Genomic DNA, 22,273 nt, shown 5'->3' with positions numbered 1-22,273 from the left:
GCCATTCCAGCAGCTGCAAGTGGAGGAGTGGGGGAATCAAACCGGTTCTCCAAGATAAGAGAGCTCTGGCTGACCCAAGGCCATTCCAGCAGCTGCAAGTGGAGGAGGGGGGAATCAAACCCGGTTCTCCAAGATAAGAGAGCTCTGGCTGACCCAAGGCCATTCCAGCAGCTGCAAGTGGAGGAGGGGGGAATCAAACCCGGTTCTCCAAGATAAGAGAGCTCTGGCTGACCCAAGGCCATTCCAGCAGCTGCAAGTGGAGGAGTGGGGGAATCAAACCCGGTTCTCCAAGATAAGAGAGCTCTGGCTGACCCAAGGCCATTCCAGCAGCTGCAAGTGGAGGAGCGGGGAATCAAACCCGGTTCTCCCAGAGAAGAGAGCTCTGGCTGACCCAAGGCCATTCCAGCAGCTGCAAGCGGAGGAGTGGGGAATCAAACCCGGTTCTCCCAGATAAGAGAGCTCTGGCTGACCCAAGGCCATTCCAGCAGCTGCAAGCGGAGGAGTGGGGAATCAAACCCGGTTCTCCCAGATAAGAGAGCTCTGGCTGACCCAAGGCCATTCCAGCAGGTGCAAGCGGAGGAGTGGGGAATCAAACCCGGTTCTCCCAGATAAGAGAGCTCTGGCTGACCCAAGGCCATTCCAGCAGCTGCAAGTGGAGGAGTGGGGGAATCAAACCCGGTTCTCCAAGATAAGAGAGCTCTGGCTGACCCAAGGCCATTCCAGCAGCTGCAAGTGGAGGAGGGGGGGATCAAACCCGGTTCTCCAAGATAAGAGAGCTCTGGCTGACCCAAGGCCATTCCAGCAGCTGCAAGTGGAGGAGGGGGGAATCAAACCCGGTTCTCCAAGATAAGAGAGCTCTGGCTGACCCAAGGCCATTCCAGCAGCTGCAAGTGGTGGAGCAGGGAATCAAACCTGGTTCTCCCAGAGAAGCGAGCTCTGGCTGACCCAAGGCCATTCCAGCAGCTGCAAGTGGAGGAGGGGGGAATCAAACCCGGTTTTCCCAGATAAGAGAGCTCTGGCTGACCCAAGGCCATTCCAGCAGCTGCAACTGGAGGAGTGGGGGAATCAAACCCGGTTCTTCCAGATAAGAGAGCTCTGGCTGACCCAAGACCATTCCAGCAGCTCAAGTGGAGGAGCAGGGAATCAAACCCGGTTCTCCCAGAGAAGAGAGCTCTGGCTGACCCAAGACCATTCCAGCAGCTCAAGTGGAGGAGCAGGGAATCAAACCCGGTTCTCCCAGAGAAGAGAGCTCTGGCTGACCCAAGGCCATTCCAGCAGCTGCAAGTGGAGGAGGGGGGAATCAAATCCGGTTCTCCAAGATAAGAGTCCACATGCTTAACCATGACACCAAACTGGCTCTTGGGTAGCAAAGGGGGTTAGATGTCCAAGAGACACTGCGAGGTCTGCCTTTTTGCAAGGGCTTTTGAGGTGTGGGGGGTGAGCACATGAAGCTGCCTTCTACCGAAACAGACCTTTGGTCCGTCAGAGTCATCATCGTCTTCTCAGACCGGCAGCGCTCTCCAGGATCTCAATCAGAGGTCTTTCACCTCCTCCCTGACCCTTCTGACTGGAGATGCTAAGGATCAAACCTGGGACCTTCTGCGTGCCAAGCAGATGCTTGGCCACTGAGCCGTAGGTGGAAAGCGTTGGGGCTTTTTGTCTTAGCTGACCCTAGGTGGCCAAGATTAGCTTGATTGGTCGGATCTCAGGAGCTAAGCATGGTGGCTCTGGTTCGTATTTGCTTGGGGCACTCTAGCTTGGAGAAACATCAGCTGAGGGGTGACATGATAGAGCAGGGGTGGCCAACGGTAGCTCTCCAGATGTTTTTTGCCTACAACTCCCATCAGCCCCAGCCAGCATGGCCAATGGCTGGGGCTGATGGGAGTTGTAGGCAAAAAGCATCTGGAGAGCTACCGTTGGCCACCCCTGTGATAGAGGTTTACAAGATTATGCATGGGATAGAGAAGGTGGAGAAAGAAAGACTTTTCTCCCTTCACAATACGAGAACTCGTGGGCACTCCATTAAATGGTTGAGCGGTCGGGTCAGAACGTATAAAAGGATAAAATAGTTGAGCGGTCGAGTTGGAACAGATAAAATCACCCAAAGGTTGATTCACACGTGGAATTCACTGCCACAGGAAGCGGTGGTGGCTACAAGCATAGCCGGCTTCAAGGGAGGATTGGATAAGCATCTGGAGCAGAGGTCCATCAGTGGCTCTTAGCCACAGCGTATTGTTGGAACTCTCTGTCTGGGGCAGTGATGCTCTGTATTCTTGGTGCTTTGGGTGCGGGGGGGGGACAACATAGGAGGGCTTCTAGTGTCCTGGCCCCACTGATGGACCTCCTGGTGGCACCTGGGTTTTTTTGGCCATTGTGTGACAGAGTATTGGACTGGATGGGCCATTGGCCTGATCCAACATGGCTTCTCTTATGTTCTTGTGTCTGGGGCAAGTGATGCTCTGTATTCTTGTGCTTGGAGGGGGCACAGTGGGAGGGCTTCTAGCCCCACTGGTGGACCTCTTGATGGCACTTGGGGTTTTTTTGCCTCTGTGTGACACAGAGTGTTGGACTGGATGGGCCATTGGCCTGATCCAACATGGCTTCTCTGATGTTCTTGTGTCTGGGGCAAGTGATGCTCTGTATTCTTGTGCTTGGAGGGGGCACAGTGGGAGGGCTTCTAGCCCCACTGGTGGACCTCTTGATGGGACTTGGGGTTTTTTTGTTTCTGTGTGACACAGCCGGGCCCTTCACAATACGCTGCGTCAAATAGCCACTGATTGACCTCTTATTCTATAATATCGTATTTATTTATTTTTTAGTAGGCTTATATTCCGTCTTTTCCCATAAACGGGCACAGAATATCATTCTGTGCTGCGGGGTCAGTGTGTCGAAAGCAATTGAGATCGGTTTAGTTGCTAGCGTGTCCAATTCAAAGGATCTTGGGTAGCAAAGGGGGTTCGGTGTTCGGGAAAGAGGTCTGTTGATGGGCACGAGCCATAGCTGCAGCCTCTCTCTGCAGAGGCAGTCGGCCTCTGAATCCCAGGGCCAGGAGGCAGAAGCGGGGAAAGACCTCAGCTTCTACGCAAAGTTGTTGGCCCTCCAGACGAACTGGTAGATCAGTGCGTGAGACAGGAAGTTGGCATAGATGGACCCCTGGTCTGATCCAGAAGGGCTGGTCTGATCTTTGAATCGTAGAGTTGGAAGGGACCTCCAGGGTCATCTAGCCCAACCCCCTGCACAATTCAGGAAACTCACAAACACCTCCCCCTAAATTCACAGGATCCTCTTTGCTGTCATATGGCCATCTAGCGTCTGTTGAAAAACCTCCAAGAAAGGAGAGCCCACCACCTCCCCAGGAAGCCTGTTCCATTGAGGAACCACTCTAACAGGAAATTCTTCCTAATATTGAGCCGGAAACTCTTTAATTTCAACCTATTGGTTCCGGTCCTACCTTCTGAGGCCACAGAAAACAATTCCACACCATCCTCTCTATGACAGCCCTTCAAATACTTGAAGGTGGTGGTCATTTCACCTCTCAGCCGCCTCCTCTCCAGGCTGGACACTAGACTTCTGTTGATACAGCCCAAAATTCTTCTTCTTTTTCTTCTTCTTCTCCTCCCTTCCTTCTTCTCCCTCCTTCCTTCTTCTTCTCCTTCCTTCTCCTCCTCTTCTTCCTCCTCCTCCTTTTCTTCTTCTTCTTCTTCTTCTTCTTCTTCTTCTTCTTCTTCCTCTTCTTCTTCTTCTTCTTCTTCTTCTTCTTCTTCTTCTTCTTCTTCTTCTTCTTCTTCTTCTTCCTCTATTCCTACCTGATCTATACGACAGCCCTTCAGGTACTTCCAACTCTTATGATTCTATACTTTGTGAGCTATTGACATTAAGATTGTGAGCTGCTGCATAAATTAGTTTGCTCTGGGCTAAGACAAAAATGTCTGAGCTGGAGCCTGAAAAACTGTGAGCTAGCTCACACTGGCTCAGCTTAGAGGGCACACTGATCCCTATCCCTTTTCGGGTTAAACAAGAGCCAGCTTTCATCAATGGCTGCAGGCTAGAAGGAAGGTATTTCTTGTGAAACTGATAGCTTTTTTCTTAGTCTCTTTTTTCTACAGAAGGTTGAAGTGTTTGAGGCAATGAATAATCAAGCCAAGCCGCATCGCTCCAGGTTCCCTAGTGAGACCTATTTGTGTTTTGTTCTACCTCTTTAAGGCCGGTAATTAATGCAGATTTCCGGCTTTGATTTCCGCGAAAGAAGCAGGCGATATTTCATAGCCTCCATCTTGAGGTTTCCATTTTAAAGCAGTGTTTCTCAAATACTTTGAGAGCTTAGGGGAGATTCCTTTGTCAGGAGTTAAAATCGGAAGTGACTTTTCTTGGTTCATTAGAAAAGGTTTGCTTGTCGAGTCAGCTGTCTGCCTTGTCTTTGTGTAAGAATGGAATTTTTTTTTTGAGAGCAACGATTCAGGCGTGTCAGATGCAGAGACTGCACATTCGTTCAGATTCGGGAGAGCTGATTGGGAAAGGGGCATGGTGAGAACAGTGACTCATTCAGAGACCAAGCGGTAAAACTCCTTCCTTTGGAAGGGTACTTGGGGCTCAGAGAAGCTTTCAGTTGAGTAACTGCTGGCCTGCAGTAGAAGAACAAATTATAGTCCAGTAGTTACTTAAACATAAACGAGATTTCCATGACAGAAGTTTTCAAAAGTAAAAAGTTTTCTTTGTCCGAGGGATCTCTATTCCTATTCATATCCGACGAAAGTAGCTTTGGCTCTCCAAAACATATGTCTAGGTTTTCTTGTTGGCCTTTAAGGTGCTGAAAAGGTAAAGGTAGTAGCTCCGTGGTGCAGAGTGGTAAAGCTGCAGTACTGCAGTCCCAGCTCTCCGCTCACGACCTGAGTTCGATCCCGGCAAAAGCTGGGTTCAGGTAACCGGCTCAGCCTTCCATCCTTCCGAGGTCGGTCGAATGAGTTCCCAGCTTGCTGGGGGGAAAGTATAGATGACTGGGGAAGGCAATGGCAAGCCACCCCGTTAAAAAGTCTGCCGTGAAAACGTCGTGATGCGACGTCATCCCATGGGTCAGTAACAACTCGGTGCTTGCATAGGCGAACTACCTTTACCTTAGAGCCCCAAGGTGCAGAGTGGTAAGGCTGCAGTACTGCCGTCCTAAACTCTGCTCACAACCTGTTCGATCCCGGCAGAAGCTGGGTTCAGGTAGCTGGCTCAAGGTTGACGCAGCCTTCCATCCTTCCGAGGTCGGTCAAACGAGTCCCCAGCTTGCTGGGGGGAAATCGTAGATGACTGGGGAAGGCAATGGCAATTCTGGCAGAAGCTGGGTTCAGGTAGCTGGCTCCAGGTTGACTCAGCCTTCCATCCTTCCAAGGTCGGTCAAACGAGTCCCCAGCTTGCTGGGGGAAAATCGTAGATGGCTGGGGAAGGCAATGGCAATCCTGGCAGAAGCTGGGTTCAGGTAGCTGGCTCCAGGTTGACTCAGCCTTCCATCCTTCCGAGGTCGGTCAAACGAGTCCCCAGCTTGCTGGGGGAAAATCGTAGATGGCTGGGGAAGGCAATGGCAATTCTGGCAGAAGCTGGGTTCAGGTAGCTGGCTCAAGGTTGACTCAGCCTTCCATCCTTCCGAGGTCGGTCAAACGAGTCCCCAGCTCGCTGGTGGGAAAGTGCAGAGGACTGGGGAAGGCAATGGCAAACCACCCCGTTAAAAAGTCTGCCGTGAAAACATCGTGATGCGACGTCACCCCAGAGTCGGAAACGACCGGTGTTTGCACAGGGGACTACCTTTACTGGACTGGAATCTTGGCCTTTGATTTTTCACTTGCTTGTGGTGTGCAATCTGGAAATTACTGCCTCGGCACTTTGCGACAGCTAAAAAATTCTATGTCTCCCGCAGATGCCAGCGGTGGGTCGAGAACTGCCGAAGGGCCGATCTGGAAGATAAGACTCCCGACCAACTGAACAAGCATTACCGGCTGTGCGCGAAGCACTTCGAAGCTTCAATGATATGCAGAAGCGTAAGTGGAAAGAGGGGAATCGCCTGCGCGCCTCTGAAGTGTAACTAGGTTTTCCTTTGCATGCTTTAGTGACGTTAACGGCAGCAGGGAATTTCTTCAGCGTTCGGGTCTCGTCAAACGGGATGCGTTTCTCATGGCTTGATTTATGGCCTGTAGCTAATTGGCCTACCCCTCTCCACGATAGCGAGAAGTTCAAGATCTCAGATTCCCATCTTCTCCCGCGCATGCCAAACCCGTGTATTTCAGTGCCTGGAAACCTCTCCGGGTTACTTAAATGCAAAAACATGCGGGGGCCGATTGGTGTTCTGGGAATGCCCGCAACATGTGGTGAAGCAGCGTAATCATGGGGCCTTCCCCCTGAGGATACCACATTTCAATAAAAGAAGCTCATCTGAAAGTCTTCGGGGGGGGGAATTGCACTTTCGAAAAGAGAACAGCATCCCCGTGACCCCCGGAATGCTTCTACGATAACAGAGTCTCCGAAATGGCCCAATGAATTAATGACTCCAGAGGCTGTGGGCTTTTGCGTTCACTGCAGCTGTCAAGAACCCAAGAATATTTTAATGAGAGGGGTTGTCCTGCATAGCCCTTTGAGAAATCGCTTGGAGGAGTTACAGATGCATTAGTAGAACTTCTTCTACAGTGCAGGTTTTTCCCTCCCGGCACTTAAAATCCCAAATACTCTGTTCATCATGCAGGGTCTGAAGGTATAAAAAATTACACCAATTTTCCAGCTAAAATAGATTAAGTAACGCCCCCCCCCCCCCCCGCCCGGAAAAAAAAAGTTGAGTGGGCAAGCTCAAACAATATTTGTAGATAGAGAACCACTTTATTGATTTGCTTTTATTTATTCACAGAGTTTTGTGTCTTGCCTTTCTGTTCTTATTTAGGAGAAGATGTATACCCCGCCCTTCTCTCTGAATCAGAGACTCAGAGCGGCTTACAATCTCCTATATCTTCTCCCCCCACAACAGACACCCTGTGAGGTGGGTGGGGCTGAGAGGGCTCTCCCAGCAGCTGCCCTTTCAAGTTCAACTCCTGCGAGAGCGATGGCTAACCCAAGGCCATTCCAGCAGCTGCTAATGGAGGAGTGGGGAATCAAACCCGGTTCTCCCATTAAGAGAGCTATGGCTGACCCAAGGCCATTCCAGCAGCTGCAAGTGAGGAGTGGGGAATCAAATCCGGTTCTCCCAGATAAGAGAGCTCTGGCTGACCCAAGCCCATTCCAGCAGCTGCAAGTGGAGGAGAGGGGAATCAAACCCAGTTCTCCCAGATAAGAGTCCACACACTTAACCACTACACCAAAAAACTCTTGCGAGAGCTCTGGCTGATCCAAGCCCATTCCAGCAGCTGCAAGTGGAGGAGTGGGGAATCAAACCCGGTTCTCCCAGATAAGAGAGCTCTGGCTGACCCAAGGCCATTCCAGCAGCTGCCTCACAGGGTGTCTGTTATGGGGGAGGAAGGGAAAGGAGATTATGAGCCGCTCTGAGACTCTTTGGAGTGGAGGGCGGGATATAAATCCAGTATCTTCATCTACCTCACGGGGTGTCTGTTGTGGGGGAGGAAGGTAAAGGAGATTGTGAGCCGCTCTGAGACTCTTCGGAGTGGGATATAAATCCAATATCTTCATCTACCTCACAGGGTGTCTGTTGTGGGGGAGGAAGGTAAAGGAGATTGTGAGCCGCTCTGAGACTCTTCGGAGTGGAGGGCGGGATATAAATCCGATGTTGTCTTCGTCTTCTTCAAGACCAGCACCTTGAATCGAGCCCAGAAACAGACCAGGAGCCAGTATAGATGTTATAATAAAACGTGCACAACAGTAAGCAGCTCAACACAATAACAATCACTTCCCCGGCACTACACGTCCAGCAAACCGGTATATACAATTAATGCAGCGGCACAATAATCCGTTGTACACTTTTTAAACAGGCCTACGGTAACTAATGGAAGAAGGCTGCCGTTTCTGTGCTGTTGGGCAATTCCACCAGAAGGACCACCAACAGATAACCCTGTTCTCCCAGATAAGAGAGCTATGGCTGACCCAAGGCCATTCCAGCAGCTGCAAATGGGGGAATCAAACCCGGTTCTCCCAGATAAGAGAGCTCTGGCTGACCCAAGGCCATTCCAGCAGCTGCAAGTGAGGAGTGGGGAATCAAACCCGGTTCTCCCAGAGAAGAGAGCTCTGGCTGACCCAAGGCCATTCCAGCAGCTACAAGTGGAGGAGTGGGAAATCAAACCTGGTTCTCCCAGAGAAGAGAGCTCTGGCTGACCCAAGGCCATTCCAGCAGCTGCAAGTGGAGCAGTGGGGAATCAAACCCGGTTCTCCCAGATAAGAGAGCTCTGGCTGACCCAAGGCCATTCCAGCAGCTACAAGTGGAGGAGTGGGGAATCAAACCTGGTTCTCCCAGATAAGAGAGCTCTGGCTGACCCAAGGCCATTCCAGCAGCTGCAAGTGGAGGAGTTGGGAATCAAACCCGGTTCTCCCAGAGAAGAGAGCTATGGCTGACCCAAGGCCATTCCAGCAGGTGCAAGTGAAGGAGGGGGGAATCAAACCCGGTTCTCCCAGATAAGAGTCCACACACTTAACCACTGCACCAAACTGGCTCTCCTTTGCATATTAGGCCGCACCTCCCTCATGTAGCCAGTCCTCCTGGAGCTTGCAGTAGGCCCTGTACGGAGAGCCCTGGAAGCTCTTGTGGGATTGGCTACATCAGGGCTGTGTGGCCTGATACGCAAACGAGTTCTTGCTACAAAAAAAGCCCTGTTCCTCCCCGACCCTTTTAACTGGAGATACCAGGGATTGATCCTGGGACCTCCTGAATGCAAAGCAGAGGCTGTAGCACTGAACCCACAGCCCCTCCTTCCTTTGTGTATTTTATTTTTGGGGTATTGTATTTTCGTGTGTTTGTGGAAGTCATGGTAACCTCTGGTGATTGACCCTTACTGGGGGCCTGGGGGATATTCAGAGAGGTAGCTGAATAAAGCCTGCCCCCGCTTCCCGACTTCTGGTATTTCAGGGAGGTCTCCCATCCAAGGACTTGCCAGAGTTGACCCTGCTTAGCTTCCAAGGTCTGATGCGATCGGGCTTGCCTGGCCAATCCAGGTCAGGGGCCCCTCCTTTCTGAGAGTTCCCTTCCTCGAAAGGACCTGGAAACAAAGGCCTGTCTTGTCTTTTGCAGAGTCCCTACAGGACGGTCTTACGAGACAACGCCGTGCCCACCATCTTCGACCTGACGAGCCATCTAAACAACCCGCACAGCAGGCACAGAAAGAGAATCAAAGAGCTGGTAAGTCAGATCCTTCCAGTCGGAGTTAACACAGAACAGGATCAAAAAGTCAGTAATCCATAAGAACATAAGAGAAGCCATGTTTGATCAGGCCAGTGGCCCATCCAGTCCAACATTCTGTGTCACTTAAGAACATAAGAGAAGCCTTGTTGGATCAGGCCAATGGCCCATCCAGTCCAACACTCTGTGTGACATAAGAACATAAGAGAAGCCATGTTGGATCAGGCCAGTGGCCCATCCAGTCCAACACTCTGTGTCACATAAGAACATAAGAGTGCGCGGTTGAAGGAGCTGGGCATGAGGAAGGTAAAGGAGATTGTGAGCCGCTCTGAGACTCTTTGGAGTGGAGGGCGGGATATAAATCCAGTATCTTCATCTACCTCACAGGGTGTCTGCTGTGGTGTCTGTTGAGGGGGAGGAAGGTAAAGGAGATTGTGAGCCGCTCTGAGACTCTTTGGAGTGGAGGGCGGGATATAAATCCAGTATCTTCATCTACCTCACAGGGTGTCTGCTTTGGTGTCTGTTGAGGGGAAGGGAGGTAAAGGAGATTGTGAGCCGCTCTGAGACTCTTTGGAGTGGAGGGCAGGATATAAATCCAATATCTTCATCTACCTCACAGGGTGTCTGCTGTGGTGTCTGTTGAGGGGGAGGAAGGTAAAGGAGATTGTGAGCCTCTCTGAGACTCTTCGGAGTGGAGGGTGGGATATAAATCCAGTATCTTCATCTGACAGCAATGCTGATCCTGTGAACTTTGGGGGGCGGTGTTTGTGAATTTCCTGCATTGTGCATGGGGTTGGACTAGATGACCCCGGGGGGAGGCCCCTTCCAACTAAGGAAGAACCGGAGCAGATCTTCCTTTCCGCTTCTGGTGGCACGAACTGAGACAAATCTGCTGGTTCTCCGAATACCTGCTGAAAACGGGTTGGATTTGGTTTCTCTAGCCTGATGCAGTAGAAATTCCTTCATGAACACGTGGACCTGCCTTGTACTGAATCAGACCTTAGGTCCGTCAATTTTTAGTATTGTCTATACAGACTGGCAGGAGTTCTCCGGGGTCTCAGGCAATGTTCCCTCTAAGCCAGTGGCCCTCCAACCTTTTTGTCATCAGGGACCAGTTTTGTGGAAGACGGTTTTTCCATGGACTCGGGGGGCGGGGAGGCGGCACTGGCGGTTTTGCCATCCCAGGGTCCCCCCCGCCACATCCCTGCCCCCCATGGGGATAGGCTTAGGTCATGGCAGCGCTGCCCCTTCTACTGGTCCGGGACCCTGAAAGGGGAGGCAGTCTTGGAGTGAGGCTGTGCTGCTTCTTTAGTCCGGGGCTCACTCCGCGGACCAGCGATTGGGGACCCCTGGTCTTAAGTAAGGGAAGATCTTGCCTCACTAACCTGTTACATTTCTTTGAGGGGGTGAACAAACATGTGGACAAAGGAGACCCGATAGATATTGTTTACCTTGACTTCCAGAAAGCTTTTGATAAAGCTCCTCATCAAAGGCTCCTTAGTAAGCTCGAGAGTCATGGAGTAAAAGGACAGGTCCTCTTGTGGCTCAAAAACTGGCTAATTAATAGGAAGCAGAGAGTGAGTATAAATGGGCAGTCTTCGCAGTGGAGGACGGTAAGCAGTGGGGTGCCGCAGGGCTCGGTACTGGGTCCCATGCTCTTTAACTTGTTCATAAATGATTTAGAGTTGGGAGTGAGCAGTGAAGTGGCCAAGTTTGCGGATGACACTAAATTGTTCAGGGTGGTGAGAACCAGAGAGGATTGTGAGGAACTCCAAAGGGATCTGTTGAGGCTGGGTGAGTGGGCGTCGACGTGGCAGATGCGGTTCAGTGTGGCCAAGTGCAAAGTAATGCACATTGGGGCCAAGAATCCCAGCTACAAATACAAGTTGATGGGGTGTGAACTGGCAGAGACTGACCAAGAGAGAGATCTTTGGGTCGTGGTAGATAACTCACTGAAAATGTCAAGACAGTGTGCAATTGCAATAAAAAAGAAGAAGATATTCGATTTATATCCTGCCCTCCACTCCGAAGAGTCTCAGAGTGGCTCACAATCTCCTTTACCTTCCTCCCCCACAACAGACACCCTATGAGGTGGGTGGGGCTGGAGAGGGCTCTAACAGCAGCTGCCCTTTCAAGGACAACCTCTGCAAGAGCTATGGCTGACCCAAGGCCATGCTAGCAGGTGCAAGTGGAGGAGTGGGGAATCAAACCCGGTTCTCCCAGATAAGAGTCTGCACACTTAACCACTACACCAAACTGGCTCTCCAACGCCATGCTGGGAATTATTAGGAAGGGAATTGAAAACAAATCAGCTAGTATCATAATGCCCGTGTATAAATCGATGATTAGGTCTCATTTGGAATACTGTGTGCAATTCTGGTCACCGCACCTCAAAAAGGATATTATAGCATTGGAAAAAGTGCAGAAAAGGGCAACTATAATGATTACAGGTTTGGAACATTTTCCCTATGAAGAAAGGTTAAAATGCTTGGGGCTCTTTAGCTTGGAGAAACGTCGACTGCGGGGTGACATGATAGAGGTTTACAAGATTATGCATGGGATGGAGAAGGTAGAGAAAGAAGTCCTTTCTCCCTTTCTCACAATACCAGAACTCGTGGGCATTCGATGAAATTGCTGAGCAGTCGTGTTAGAACAGATAAAAGGAAGTACTTCTTCAACCAAAGAGTGATTAACATGTGGAATTCACTGCCACAGGAGGTGGTGGTGGCTACAAGCATAGCCAGCTTCAAGAGGGGGTTAGATAAAAATATAGAGCCTCAGAGCGGCTCACAATCTCCTTTCCCTTCCTCCCCCACAACAGACACCCTGTGAGGTAGATGAAGATATTGGATTTATATCCCGCCCTCCACGCCGAAGAGCCTCAGCCCCACCCACCTCACAGGGTGTCTGTTGTGGGGAAGGAAGGGATATAAATCCAATATCATCTTCAATTTGTAGTCTGCCCTTTCCCGTGGCGGGCTCAGGTTGGATTCCAGCATAGTAAACCATTAAAACTAACAATAAGCAATCTGACAAATAGTAAAACAATCAAACGGTTAAAGCAGATTAAAAGATTAAAAATAGCAATACAGAATAATTTTATGTTTCTGTTATAGGTATCTACAATACTCCCTTAAACTCAGCGGGTGTCTAGCTCATTTGTTACGAGGGCCAGATCTGACACAAATGAGACCTTGTCGAGCTGGGCCATGTGTGTCATGAAATATAATGCCGGGTAGCAGAGATATAAACTTTATAAAGGACACAGACAAACCCAATTAAAGATTGTTTTTAAAAAAATACTTAAAGTAAAAATATGATTAAAACATTAGCGCTTGTTGGTCTTAAAGGTGTTTTCTTGGTATCTCTCCCATGGGATCCAGGGAACCGGGCAAAGGAAGCTCTGCCTCTTCCCTTCCTTCCCCAGGGGACCAGGAGGGGGAGGAGCCTCAGCCAATAGAAGGAAGAGAGACATGGCTCAGTAGCTCTGCTGTGTGATTGAGAAAGCCTGGCAAAGCAACTATTCCTCCCACTTTTCCTCCCCGAGGGAGGAGCCTCAACAAATTGAGAAAATAGAGGTTGTATTAAGAAAGCAAGAGAGAGGGAGAAGGAAGTAGACAACAGGAAGTTACTCTGGGGGGCTGATAGGAGCACTCTGAGGGCCTAATTTGGCCCCCAGCCTGCATGTTTGACACCCCTGCTCTAAGCTGTGGAGTCTTGTGAGCAAAACTTCTACTTTGTGAGCTACTGGCGTTAAAGTTGTGAGCTCCTGCATAAATTAGTTTGCTCCGGGGCCATTTCTCCTGAGCTAAGACAAAACAGCGTGAGCCAGAAGCTAAAAAGCCGTGAGCTAGCTCACGGTAATTCAGTTTAGAGGGAACACTGGATACGTACAATGTACTTTCAAAAACACGTGACTTAATTTTGTCTGCAGAATCCTATCGCTTGTCCTAATGAAGCACTATTGAAGTATTTCACGTTTTCAGGTCTGCAGAGTTTACATTTCAGGGGGCACCCCATGTTGGTCTGCGGTTGAAGATTGGAGTCTGGTGAAACCTTAGAAAGCAACAGGATTTTTTTTGGCTTGTATGAGTTGTCCGAAGCGCCAGAGCTCCCTTCGTTACGCACGGGATAGAGAAGGTAGAGAAAGAAATACTTTTCTCCCTTTCTCACAATACAAGAACTTGTGAGCACTCCATGAAATTGCTGAGCAGTCGGGTTAGAACAGATTAAAGGAAGTCCTTCTTTTCACCCAAAGGGTGATTAACACATGGAATTCACTGCCACAGGGCAACAGTGGGAGGGCTTCTAGTGTCCTGACCCCACTGATGGACCTCCAGATGGCACCTGGGTTTCTTGACCACTGTGTGACACAGAGTGTTGGACTGGATGGGCCATTGGCCTGATCGAACACGACTTCTTTTATGTGACACAGAGTGTTGGACAGGATGGGCCATTGTCCTGATCCAACACGGCTTCTCTTATGTTCTTAAGTGACACAGAGTGTTGGACTGGATGGGCCATTGGCCTGATCCAACATGGCTTCTCTTATGTTCTAATGTGACACACAGTGTTGGACTGGATGGGCCACTGGCCTGATCCAACATGGCTTTTCTTATGTGACACAGAGTGTTGGACTGGATGGGCCATTGGCCTGATCCAACACGGCTTCTTTTATGTGACACAGAGTGTTGGACTCGGTGGGCCATTGGCCTGATCCAACACGGCTTCTCTTATGTTCTTATGTGATACAGAGTGTTGGACTGGATGGGCCATTGGCCTGATCCAACATGGCTTCTTTTATGTGACACAGAGTGTTGGACTGGATGGGCCATTGGCCTGATCCAACATGGCTTCTCTTACGTTCTTATGTCAAATACCAGAGGCAGTCTGCATCCTTTAGATGTCTAATAAAGGCTTTGATTCATAGGGGCTCTCTGGTTTATTGAATGTGATTGCTTTGTAGACTTACCAAACGGTGTCACTGAGCGCTTTTTTTCTTTCCCCAGAGTGAAGAGGAAATAAGAACGTTAAAGCAGCACAAGAGTAAGTGTTTTTCCTGCTGCCAATCAGTTGCCCCAGTTTGGTGTGTAGTGGTTAAGTGTGTGGACTCTTTATTTGGGAGAACCGGGTTTGATTCCCCACTCCTTGACTTGCAGCTGCTGTAATGGCCTTGGATCAGCCATAGCTCTCATAGAAGTTGTCCTTGAAACAGCAGCTTTTGTCAGAGTTCTCTCAGCCCCATCCACCTCACAGGGTGTCTGTTGTGGGGGAAGAAGATAAAGGAGATTATAAGCTGCTCTGAGTTCAGAGTGAAGGGTGGGGTATAAATCCAACATCATCTTCAGTGGGTCTGCTAAGGGGTTTTCTTCATTCCCAAAGCCGCTTTCTTTCTCAGAGGTTGGCAGCATTTAGCAGAGGTGTACCAAATTCACACAACTCTGGAGTTTTTTTCCGAGGCCATATTATTTCCGGATTTTTGAACGTATGAACCTATGAAGCTGCCTTCTACTGAATCAGACTCTTGGTCCATCAAAGTCAGTCTTCTCTACTCAGACTGGCAGAGGCTCTCCAGGGACTCAAGCTGAGATTTTTCACGCCTACTTGCCTGGACCCTTTTTAGTTGGAGATGCCGGGGATTGAACCTGGGACCTTCTACTTACCAAGCGGATGCTCTACCACTAAGCCACAGCCCCTCCCTGTGTCTCTCCAGGGTCTCAAGCTGAGATTTTTCATGCCTACTTGCCTGGACCCTTTTTAGTTGGAAATGCCAGGGTTTGAACCTGGGGCCTTCTGCTTCCCAAGCAGATGCTCTGCCACTGAGCCACAGCCCCATTCATGGCTCTCCAGGGTCTCCAGCTGAGGTTATTCACGCCTACTTGCCTGTTCTCTTTTTAGTTGGAGATGCCAGGGATTCAACCTGGGACCTTCTGTTTACCAAGCAGATGCTCTACCACTAAGCCACAGCCCCTCCCTGTGTCTCTCCAGGGTCTCAAGCTGAGATTTTTCACACCTACTTGCCTGGACCCTTTTTAGTTGGAAATGCCAGGGATTGAACCTGGGGCCTTTTGCTTACCAAGCAGATGCTCTATTACTGAGCCACAGCCCCATTCATGGCTCTCCAGGGTCTCCAGCTGAGGTTTTTCACGTCTATTTGCCTGTTCCCTTTTTAGTTGGAGATGCCAGGGATTGAACCTGGGACCTTCTGTTTACCAAACAGATGCTCTACCACTGAGCCACCGTCCCTCCCCTAAAGGTGAAGGTTTTAGTTTTGTGTGCTGGATAGGATCTAGCCAAGCTGATGGCACTCAAGTGTGCTTGGTTTTTAGTGGATGAAATTAGCACAGGAATCCCCAACCTGGTGTTTGTAGACGTCGTGGTGCCCGCCGAAGCCTTTCCTGGAGCCCAGCAAAGTGTTTTAGACTGGAGGTCCCTTCCAACTCTGTGATCCCATCAATATAATTTTCAATGTGGCCCCGTCTGTGGATGCTTAAGACTGGAGACTGGGGGCATGAGCAGACAAGACAGATATCGGACAAGACATGGCCTTTTCAGCCCTGGCCCCTGCCCGGTGGAATGAGCTCCCCCTGGAGATCTGGGCCCTGCGAGATCTGTTTCAATTCCGCAGGGCCTGTAAAACAGGGCTCTTTCGCCAGCCTTTCAGCTGAGGCAGCGGACGTCACTTGTTACCGGCCTCCCCCCCTTCATTCCATCCCAGCGCTATAAGACCTGCTGGAACTGGACAATAGACCATGTCTGTGAGGCAGAATTTGCCGTTTTAGTACCTATTGTTACTCTGTAATTTTAAATTTTATATATAAAAAAATATTTTTTACTGTTGATTGTTTTTATGATGTAACCCACTCTGAGCCTGTTCTACAGGAAGGGTGGGCTAAAAATCAAATGAAATAAATAAGTATGTTTGCAAACTCTCAAAGAAGTTCAAGTTTGCCAAAAAAAATGGAATTTTTTTTTTTGGGGGGGGGGATACCAATGAAAACTTAGGTGCTAAAATCCCCAGAATAATGCAAGCAGCACCTGAAGCTTTAAGAAACAAATGACTGCACGGTGGCTGTTGCTAGGCAACGTCAAAGGTATTGCTAGCCTTCCAGCTTTGGTTTCTGTCAGTAAAAGGTAGTGGGAGAGGCCAGGGCTCATTCCAGGCTTGTTTTGGACTTTGATGGAGGACTCTCAGGACTAGGCCTGGCAGCAACCATTGGGCAACGATACCACCTGACTTGCATGACTCGCCCAGTGCTGGCTGCTGTTAGTGTGGTATACAGTGTTTGGAGAATAGGGAATCCCAATTTTCCATTTTCCAATTTATTACGGTCAATGGACCAGCAATAAACATACAAAATCTCATAGTCACAGGCCGTAATTTCTGACTACAATAAAAGCATCCTTATTTATTTATTTATTTATTTAGGGTTTATATCCCACCCTTCCCACAAGTGGCTCAGAGCGGCTTCCAACAATTAGTCGAACATAAAAATTGAACAATATTTAAATATATAAACAGTTAAACATTTAAAACAGATAAAACCTTAAAAACTAATAAACTAATCCTCATTCAAATTCCACCCATTTAAACCTTAAAAATGCATTATTAACCATCTTTCTACTTGATTAAAAACTTCCGCTTTTTTATGGCCAAAAAACAGTACTTTGCTACTGCGCGAGTTACAGTAGCACAACATCTGCAAATTTCAGATAATTATCCAGAGATTTAAATTTAGAGAGTAATAGAAATATTAACTGATGCCTCTCTCTGGAATAGAACTCGCAATGTAAAAGAAAGAATAGGGAATAAATATAGTTGAAGACAAGGGAGTAGGTTGGAGACGGGAAGAAGAAAAGGAATCAGGTAAAGGTGAACACAGGGTTACCAAGAGGTGGGAAAGAGGAAATTGTGTGAGTGGAGGATACAGGGGGAAATAAAGTGGTCTCTGGAAGTCCTTGTGAGTTCCCCACTGCACGACTGGGCACGGTGTAGCAGCCAGAGCCAACCGAAATTGCCAAGGGGAAGGGAAGACTGAAGGCAGGGATACATATAAAGGTAGGTTGTCTGGGTGGGAAGGGGAGAAGGAAGCTGGAAAAGTGGAGAGACTATATAGGGGCTATCAGTGAAAAGGGAGGGGAAAATGAGACTGGGTTCCCCGCTTGTAAAGGTTGGATTCCATGGATTCAGTCCACTGATGGTAGCACTTCCCACCTGAGCAGCAAACCTTTCCTTGACTCAAGAGAGACCCTCTAGCATTAGTGAAGGTTCCATTGCACCAGATGAAAATGTCAGCGTTTTTGGAACGGATCTGTGAGGTCCAACCTATAAACGCTCTAGACTGTAAAAGTATGCATGTATTCTTCGTATCATTTCACTCATGAATTCTGTCAGTCACCAGTAAGGGGGGGGGGGATTTGCTTGTTTGTTTTGAGGCTTAAAGGTTTTGGAGAAAGTTTTGTCCGGCATTTTCAAATTGCAGTTTCAAGTGTGTCTTCTCTCACCTTCTCTAGTTGATGAAGTTTACGAGCAAGAAAAGAGCAACCTGGAGTCTGTAGAAAACGAGCTTCAGAATCCGGCTTCTGAGGAAGGAGGAGACGAGCCCGCGAAAGACGACGTTCCTTTGACGCAAGAAGAGCGGGAAAACAAAGATTATCTAAAATCTTTGTTTGAAATTCTGATCCTGATGGGGAGACAGAATATCCCTCTGGATGGCCATGGCACTGACGAACTCCCAGAAGGCATTTTTACTCCAGACAACTTCCAGGCTCTCTTGGAATTCAGAATCAATTCGGGTGACGAGGTTCTGAGGAAGCGGTTCGAGACTACGGCAGTGAACCTGGCTTATTGCTCGCAAGCCCAGCAGAAGCAAATGCTAGATATCTGCGAGAGCTGCATCCGAGAGGAGACACTCAGGGAGATCAGAGACTCTAATTTCTTCTCCATCATCACCGAGGAAGTTGTGGACCTGGCCGGAGAAGTCCACTTGCCCGTGCTGGTGAGATTTGTCGACGATTCTCACAACCTGAGGGAAGAGTTCATCGGGTTTTTGCCGTACGAGGCGGATCCTGAGGTGCTGGCTGTCAGATTCCATACCACCATCATTGAAAAGTGGGGCTTGAACATGGAGTATTGTCGAGGCCAGGCCTATATAGTCTCAAGCGGGTTCGCTTCAAAGATGAAGACTGTAGCCATGAGAATCTTGGAAAAATACCCTCAGGCCGTGTATACGCTTTCCTCGTCCTGTGCCTTGAATATATGGCTCGCCAAGTCCGTTCCGGTTTTGGGCATTTCCATCGCACTGGGGACGATAGAAGAAGTTTGTTCGTTCTTTCACCAATCGCAGGTGTTAGCCGATTTGGACAGCGTCATCTCCCTTCTGTTCCAGAATAGCGAGGAAAGGGGGAAGGAGCTGAAGGACCTCGTCCGTTCCAGTTGGACAGGCCGGCATGACACCTTTGAGATTATGGTTGACCTCATGCAGGCCCTGGTGTTATGCTTAGATGGCATCAACGAGGCCTCCAGCCGGTGGAACTCTTTAGTCGCCGGCCGAGCGTACATCCTCTCTAGCGCGCTGGCTGACTTTGATTTCGTGGTCACCATCGTGATCGTCAAGAACATCCTTTCATTCACGAGAGCCTTCGGCAAGAACCTCCAGGGCCAGACGTCGGATGTCTTCTTTGCCGCCAGCAGCTTAACCGCTGTGCTGCACTCCCTGAATGAAGTGATGGAGAATATCGAGGTTTACCATGAATTCTGGTTCGAGGAAGCGATGAACTTGGCCACCAAGCTGGACTTGCCCGTAAAGCTCCCCGGGAAATTTTGCAGAGCACAGCAAGGGACCTTGGACTCAGAGGTCACACCGGAGAACTACTACAAAGAAGTTCTCAGTATTCCGACTGTGGAGCACATAATCCAGGAACTGAAAGACATCTTTTCCGAGCAGCATTTGAGGGCCCTGAAATGCCTCTCCCTGGTGCCCTCGGTCATGGGGCAGCTGAAATTCAACACCTCCGAGGAGCATCACGCAGACATGTACAAAAACGACCTCCCGAATCCGGATACGCTGTCGGCGGAGCTCCACTGCTGGCGAATCAAATGGAAACACCGAGGGAAGGATATCGATCTCCCGACGACAATCTACGAGGCGCTCCACCTGCCCGATATCAAGTTTTTCCCCAACGTGTACGCATTGCTCAAAGTCCTGTGCATCCTGCCGGTGATGAAGGTGGAGAACGAGAAATTCGAAGTCGGCCGCCGGCGTTTGAAGGCCTACTTGAGGAACACTTTGACGGAGCAGAGGTCAGGTAACTTGGCCTTGCTCAACATAAACTTCGATATCAAACATGACTTGGACTTGATGGTAGACACTTACATCAAACTGTACCCCGAAAAAGGAGAATTCCAGGAGGAATTTCTCTCCTCCAACAGTTCGGACATCAAAGAAGAGACTTAACAGAAGGCGGGGGGAGAAGGGGACCTCTCCAGAAAACAAACCCCCTTTCCTTGTTGCAGATGCTTCGTTTCACCCTTTACAAACAAAAAAAAAACCCCTGGGGCTTAAAACTGAGAAAGGAACGATTAATTATCTGAAGCGTGCGTCTGCTTCAGGCGCGTGTCGTCTTCGAATGAGTTGTAAACGAAGCCGACCTTGTTGAGATTCTGTTGCTTGTGGATCTGTTTTGTAAAGGATATATATATATATATACATATATATATATTATAAAAAAGTCGGAAGTCAACTTTTTTCGGCTGCCCGTATGTTATAGTTTTATTTTGTCACTTTAGGGAAACTGATTCAGCGTCATGAGAGAGTTCTTCCGGCTGTACAGATTGTTACAAATAGCAGGCGGGAATTCAGAGTGTTTTGTGTTTTTTTTTTAATTAAATGAACAGTATACATTAGTTAACTGTTCAGAGCAGGACATTCTTTTTGTAGGGGGAACTCCTTTGCATATTAGGCCATGCCCCCTTGATGTAGCCAGTCCTCCGAGAGCTTACAGGGTTCTTAGTACTGGGCCTACTGTAAGCTCCAGGAGGACTGGCTACATCAGGGGGGCATGGCCTAATATGCAAAGGAGCTTCTGCTAGAATTCCACCCCTGGGCCACACACCCCTGATGTAGCCAATCCTCCAAGAGCTTACAGGGCTCTTAGAACAGGGTCTGCTGTAAGCTCCAGGAGGATTGGCTACATCAGGGGGGCATGGCCTAATATGCAAAGGAGCTTCTGCTAGAATTCCACCCTTGGGCTACACACCGCTGATGTAGCCAATCCTCCAAGAGCTTACAGGGTTCTTAGTACAGGGCCTACTGTAAGCTCCAGGAGGATTGGCTACATCAGGGGTGTGTGGCCTAATATGCAAAGGAGTTCCCCCTACAAAAAAAGAGCCCTGATATTAGGCCATACCCCCTTGATGTAGCCAGTCCTCCAAGAGCTTCCAGTGCTCTTCGTACAGGGCCTACTGTAAGCTCCAGGAGGATTGGCTACATCAGGGGAGCGTGGCCTGATATGCAAAGGAACTCCTACTAAAAAAAAAAAAAAGCCCTGTTTTGGAGTTTCTTCATTCCCTCGGCCTCCTCCCATTCCCCGGAAAAATACTCTAGATGGTTTGAATTGAAATGAACCACTGGAAGGATCTAAGGCTGACCTAAATCCATATAAAGGGGAGTGCCGGCATCCACCCTGCCGCACTTTTGGGTTTCCACTGAGATCTCTGGGGCTCCCCCATGCTTGCGTAGGGAGGATTTTAGACGAAGAGGCAACCTTGTAAGCGACGCATCCACACTCTGGGCTCCTTCCCAGTGGTCCTTGCTTGGCTCTCTGAAAAGAATGTTTTTGGGAGTCCAGAAGTCTGTTCGGATATCGGTACGGTTTGAACCAGTCACCCTCGTGCGCATTCCACCATGCTGTGTGCCTGTCGATCCCTTTTCATGCTTTTACGCAGGGGTGGAATTCTAGCAGGAGCTCCTTTGCGTGTTAGTCCACGCACACACACACACTGATGTAGCCAATCCTCCTAGAGCTCTTTTTTTGTAATCTCTTGGAGGATTGGCTACATCAGGGGTGTGTGGCCTAATATGCAAAGGAGCTCCTGCTGGAACTCCACCCCCTGCTTTTACGAATGGGGAAAGACCTCCCTCTCCCCGAGAAACTAAGCTATTTCATGGGGGTGGGATGGGGGAAATTTGGTTATGCTATGGGCATTCGACTCACTGCATTCAGCCAAGTTCCGTGCAGAATTACGTGTCCTCCCGGACAGGGCCTTTTTTTTGTAGCAGGGACTCCTTTGCCTATTAGGCCACGCCCCTCTGATGTAGCCAATCCACCTGGAGCTTCCAGTAGGGCCTGTACTAAGAGCCCTGTAAGCTCTTGGAGGATTGGCTACATCCGGGGTATGTGGCCCAGGGGTGGAATTCTAGCAGAAGCTCCTTTGCATAATAGGCCACACCTCCCTGATGTAGCCAGTCTTCCTGGAGCTTACAGTAGGCCCTGTACTAAGAGCTCTATAAGCTCTTGGAGGATTGGCTACATCCGGGGTGTGTGACCCAGGAGTGGAATTCTAGCAGAAGCTCCTTTGCGTATTAGGCCACACCTCCCTGATGTAGCCAATCCACCTGGAGCTTCCAGTAGGGCCTGTACTAAGAGCCTTGTGAGCTCTCGAAGGATTGGCTACATCCGTGGGTGTGGCCTAATATGCAAAGGAGGTCCTGCTACAAGGACAAAGCCCTGCTCCTGGATATGAATTGTAAATCCGAAGCTGGTAGCAAGGGGGAAAGGGATTTGTTGGGGGGAGGGGGGGCGTTTGGTTATGTTTTGCGTAGAAATTTTATGGGATGTTTCTGCTGATTAGGGGGGGCGGAAGGGGGGGGGAACAACCTCCCTATTTTGTATAGTTTATTTCCATCCAGAATAAAATGTGAATTTTCTATTTTAGTGTTATTAATCAGCCGTAGTTGCAGAGCCATC

At 49.2% G+C, this 22,273-nt stretch overlaps 1 protein-coding gene across 1 annotated transcript in view; it reads left to right on the top strand.

Annotated features, from left to right (window-relative positions):
* Positions 1 to 20,051, top strand: part of THAP12 (THAP domain containing 12) — a 28,231-nt gene extending 8,180 nt beyond the window's left edge. Inside the window, exons 2-5 of the mRNA XM_060235029.1 lie at positions 5,897 to 6,017; positions 9,197 to 9,304; positions 14,314 to 14,350; positions 17,819 to 20,051. Coding sequence (XP_060091012.1) covers positions 5,897 to 6,017; positions 9,197 to 9,304; positions 14,314 to 14,350; positions 17,819 to 19,761 — 2,209 coding nt within the window. The 3' untranslated portion in view covers positions 19,762 to 20,051. The remainder of the gene's footprint in view (positions 1 to 5,896; positions 6,018 to 9,196; positions 9,305 to 14,313; positions 14,351 to 17,818) is intronic.
* Positions 20,052 to 22,273: the final 2,222 nt, after the last annotated feature.

The sequence above is a fragment of the Heteronotia binoei genome, chromosome 3 (assembly GCF_032191835.1).
Source record: "Heteronotia binoei isolate CCM8104 ecotype False Entrance Well chromosome 3, APGP_CSIRO_Hbin_v1, whole genome shotgun sequence".
NCBI classification, from domain to species: Eukaryota; Metazoa; Chordata; class Lepidosauria; order Squamata; family Gekkonidae; genus Heteronotia; species Heteronotia binoei.
This window is presented reverse-complemented; position numbering and strand designations above follow the sequence as displayed.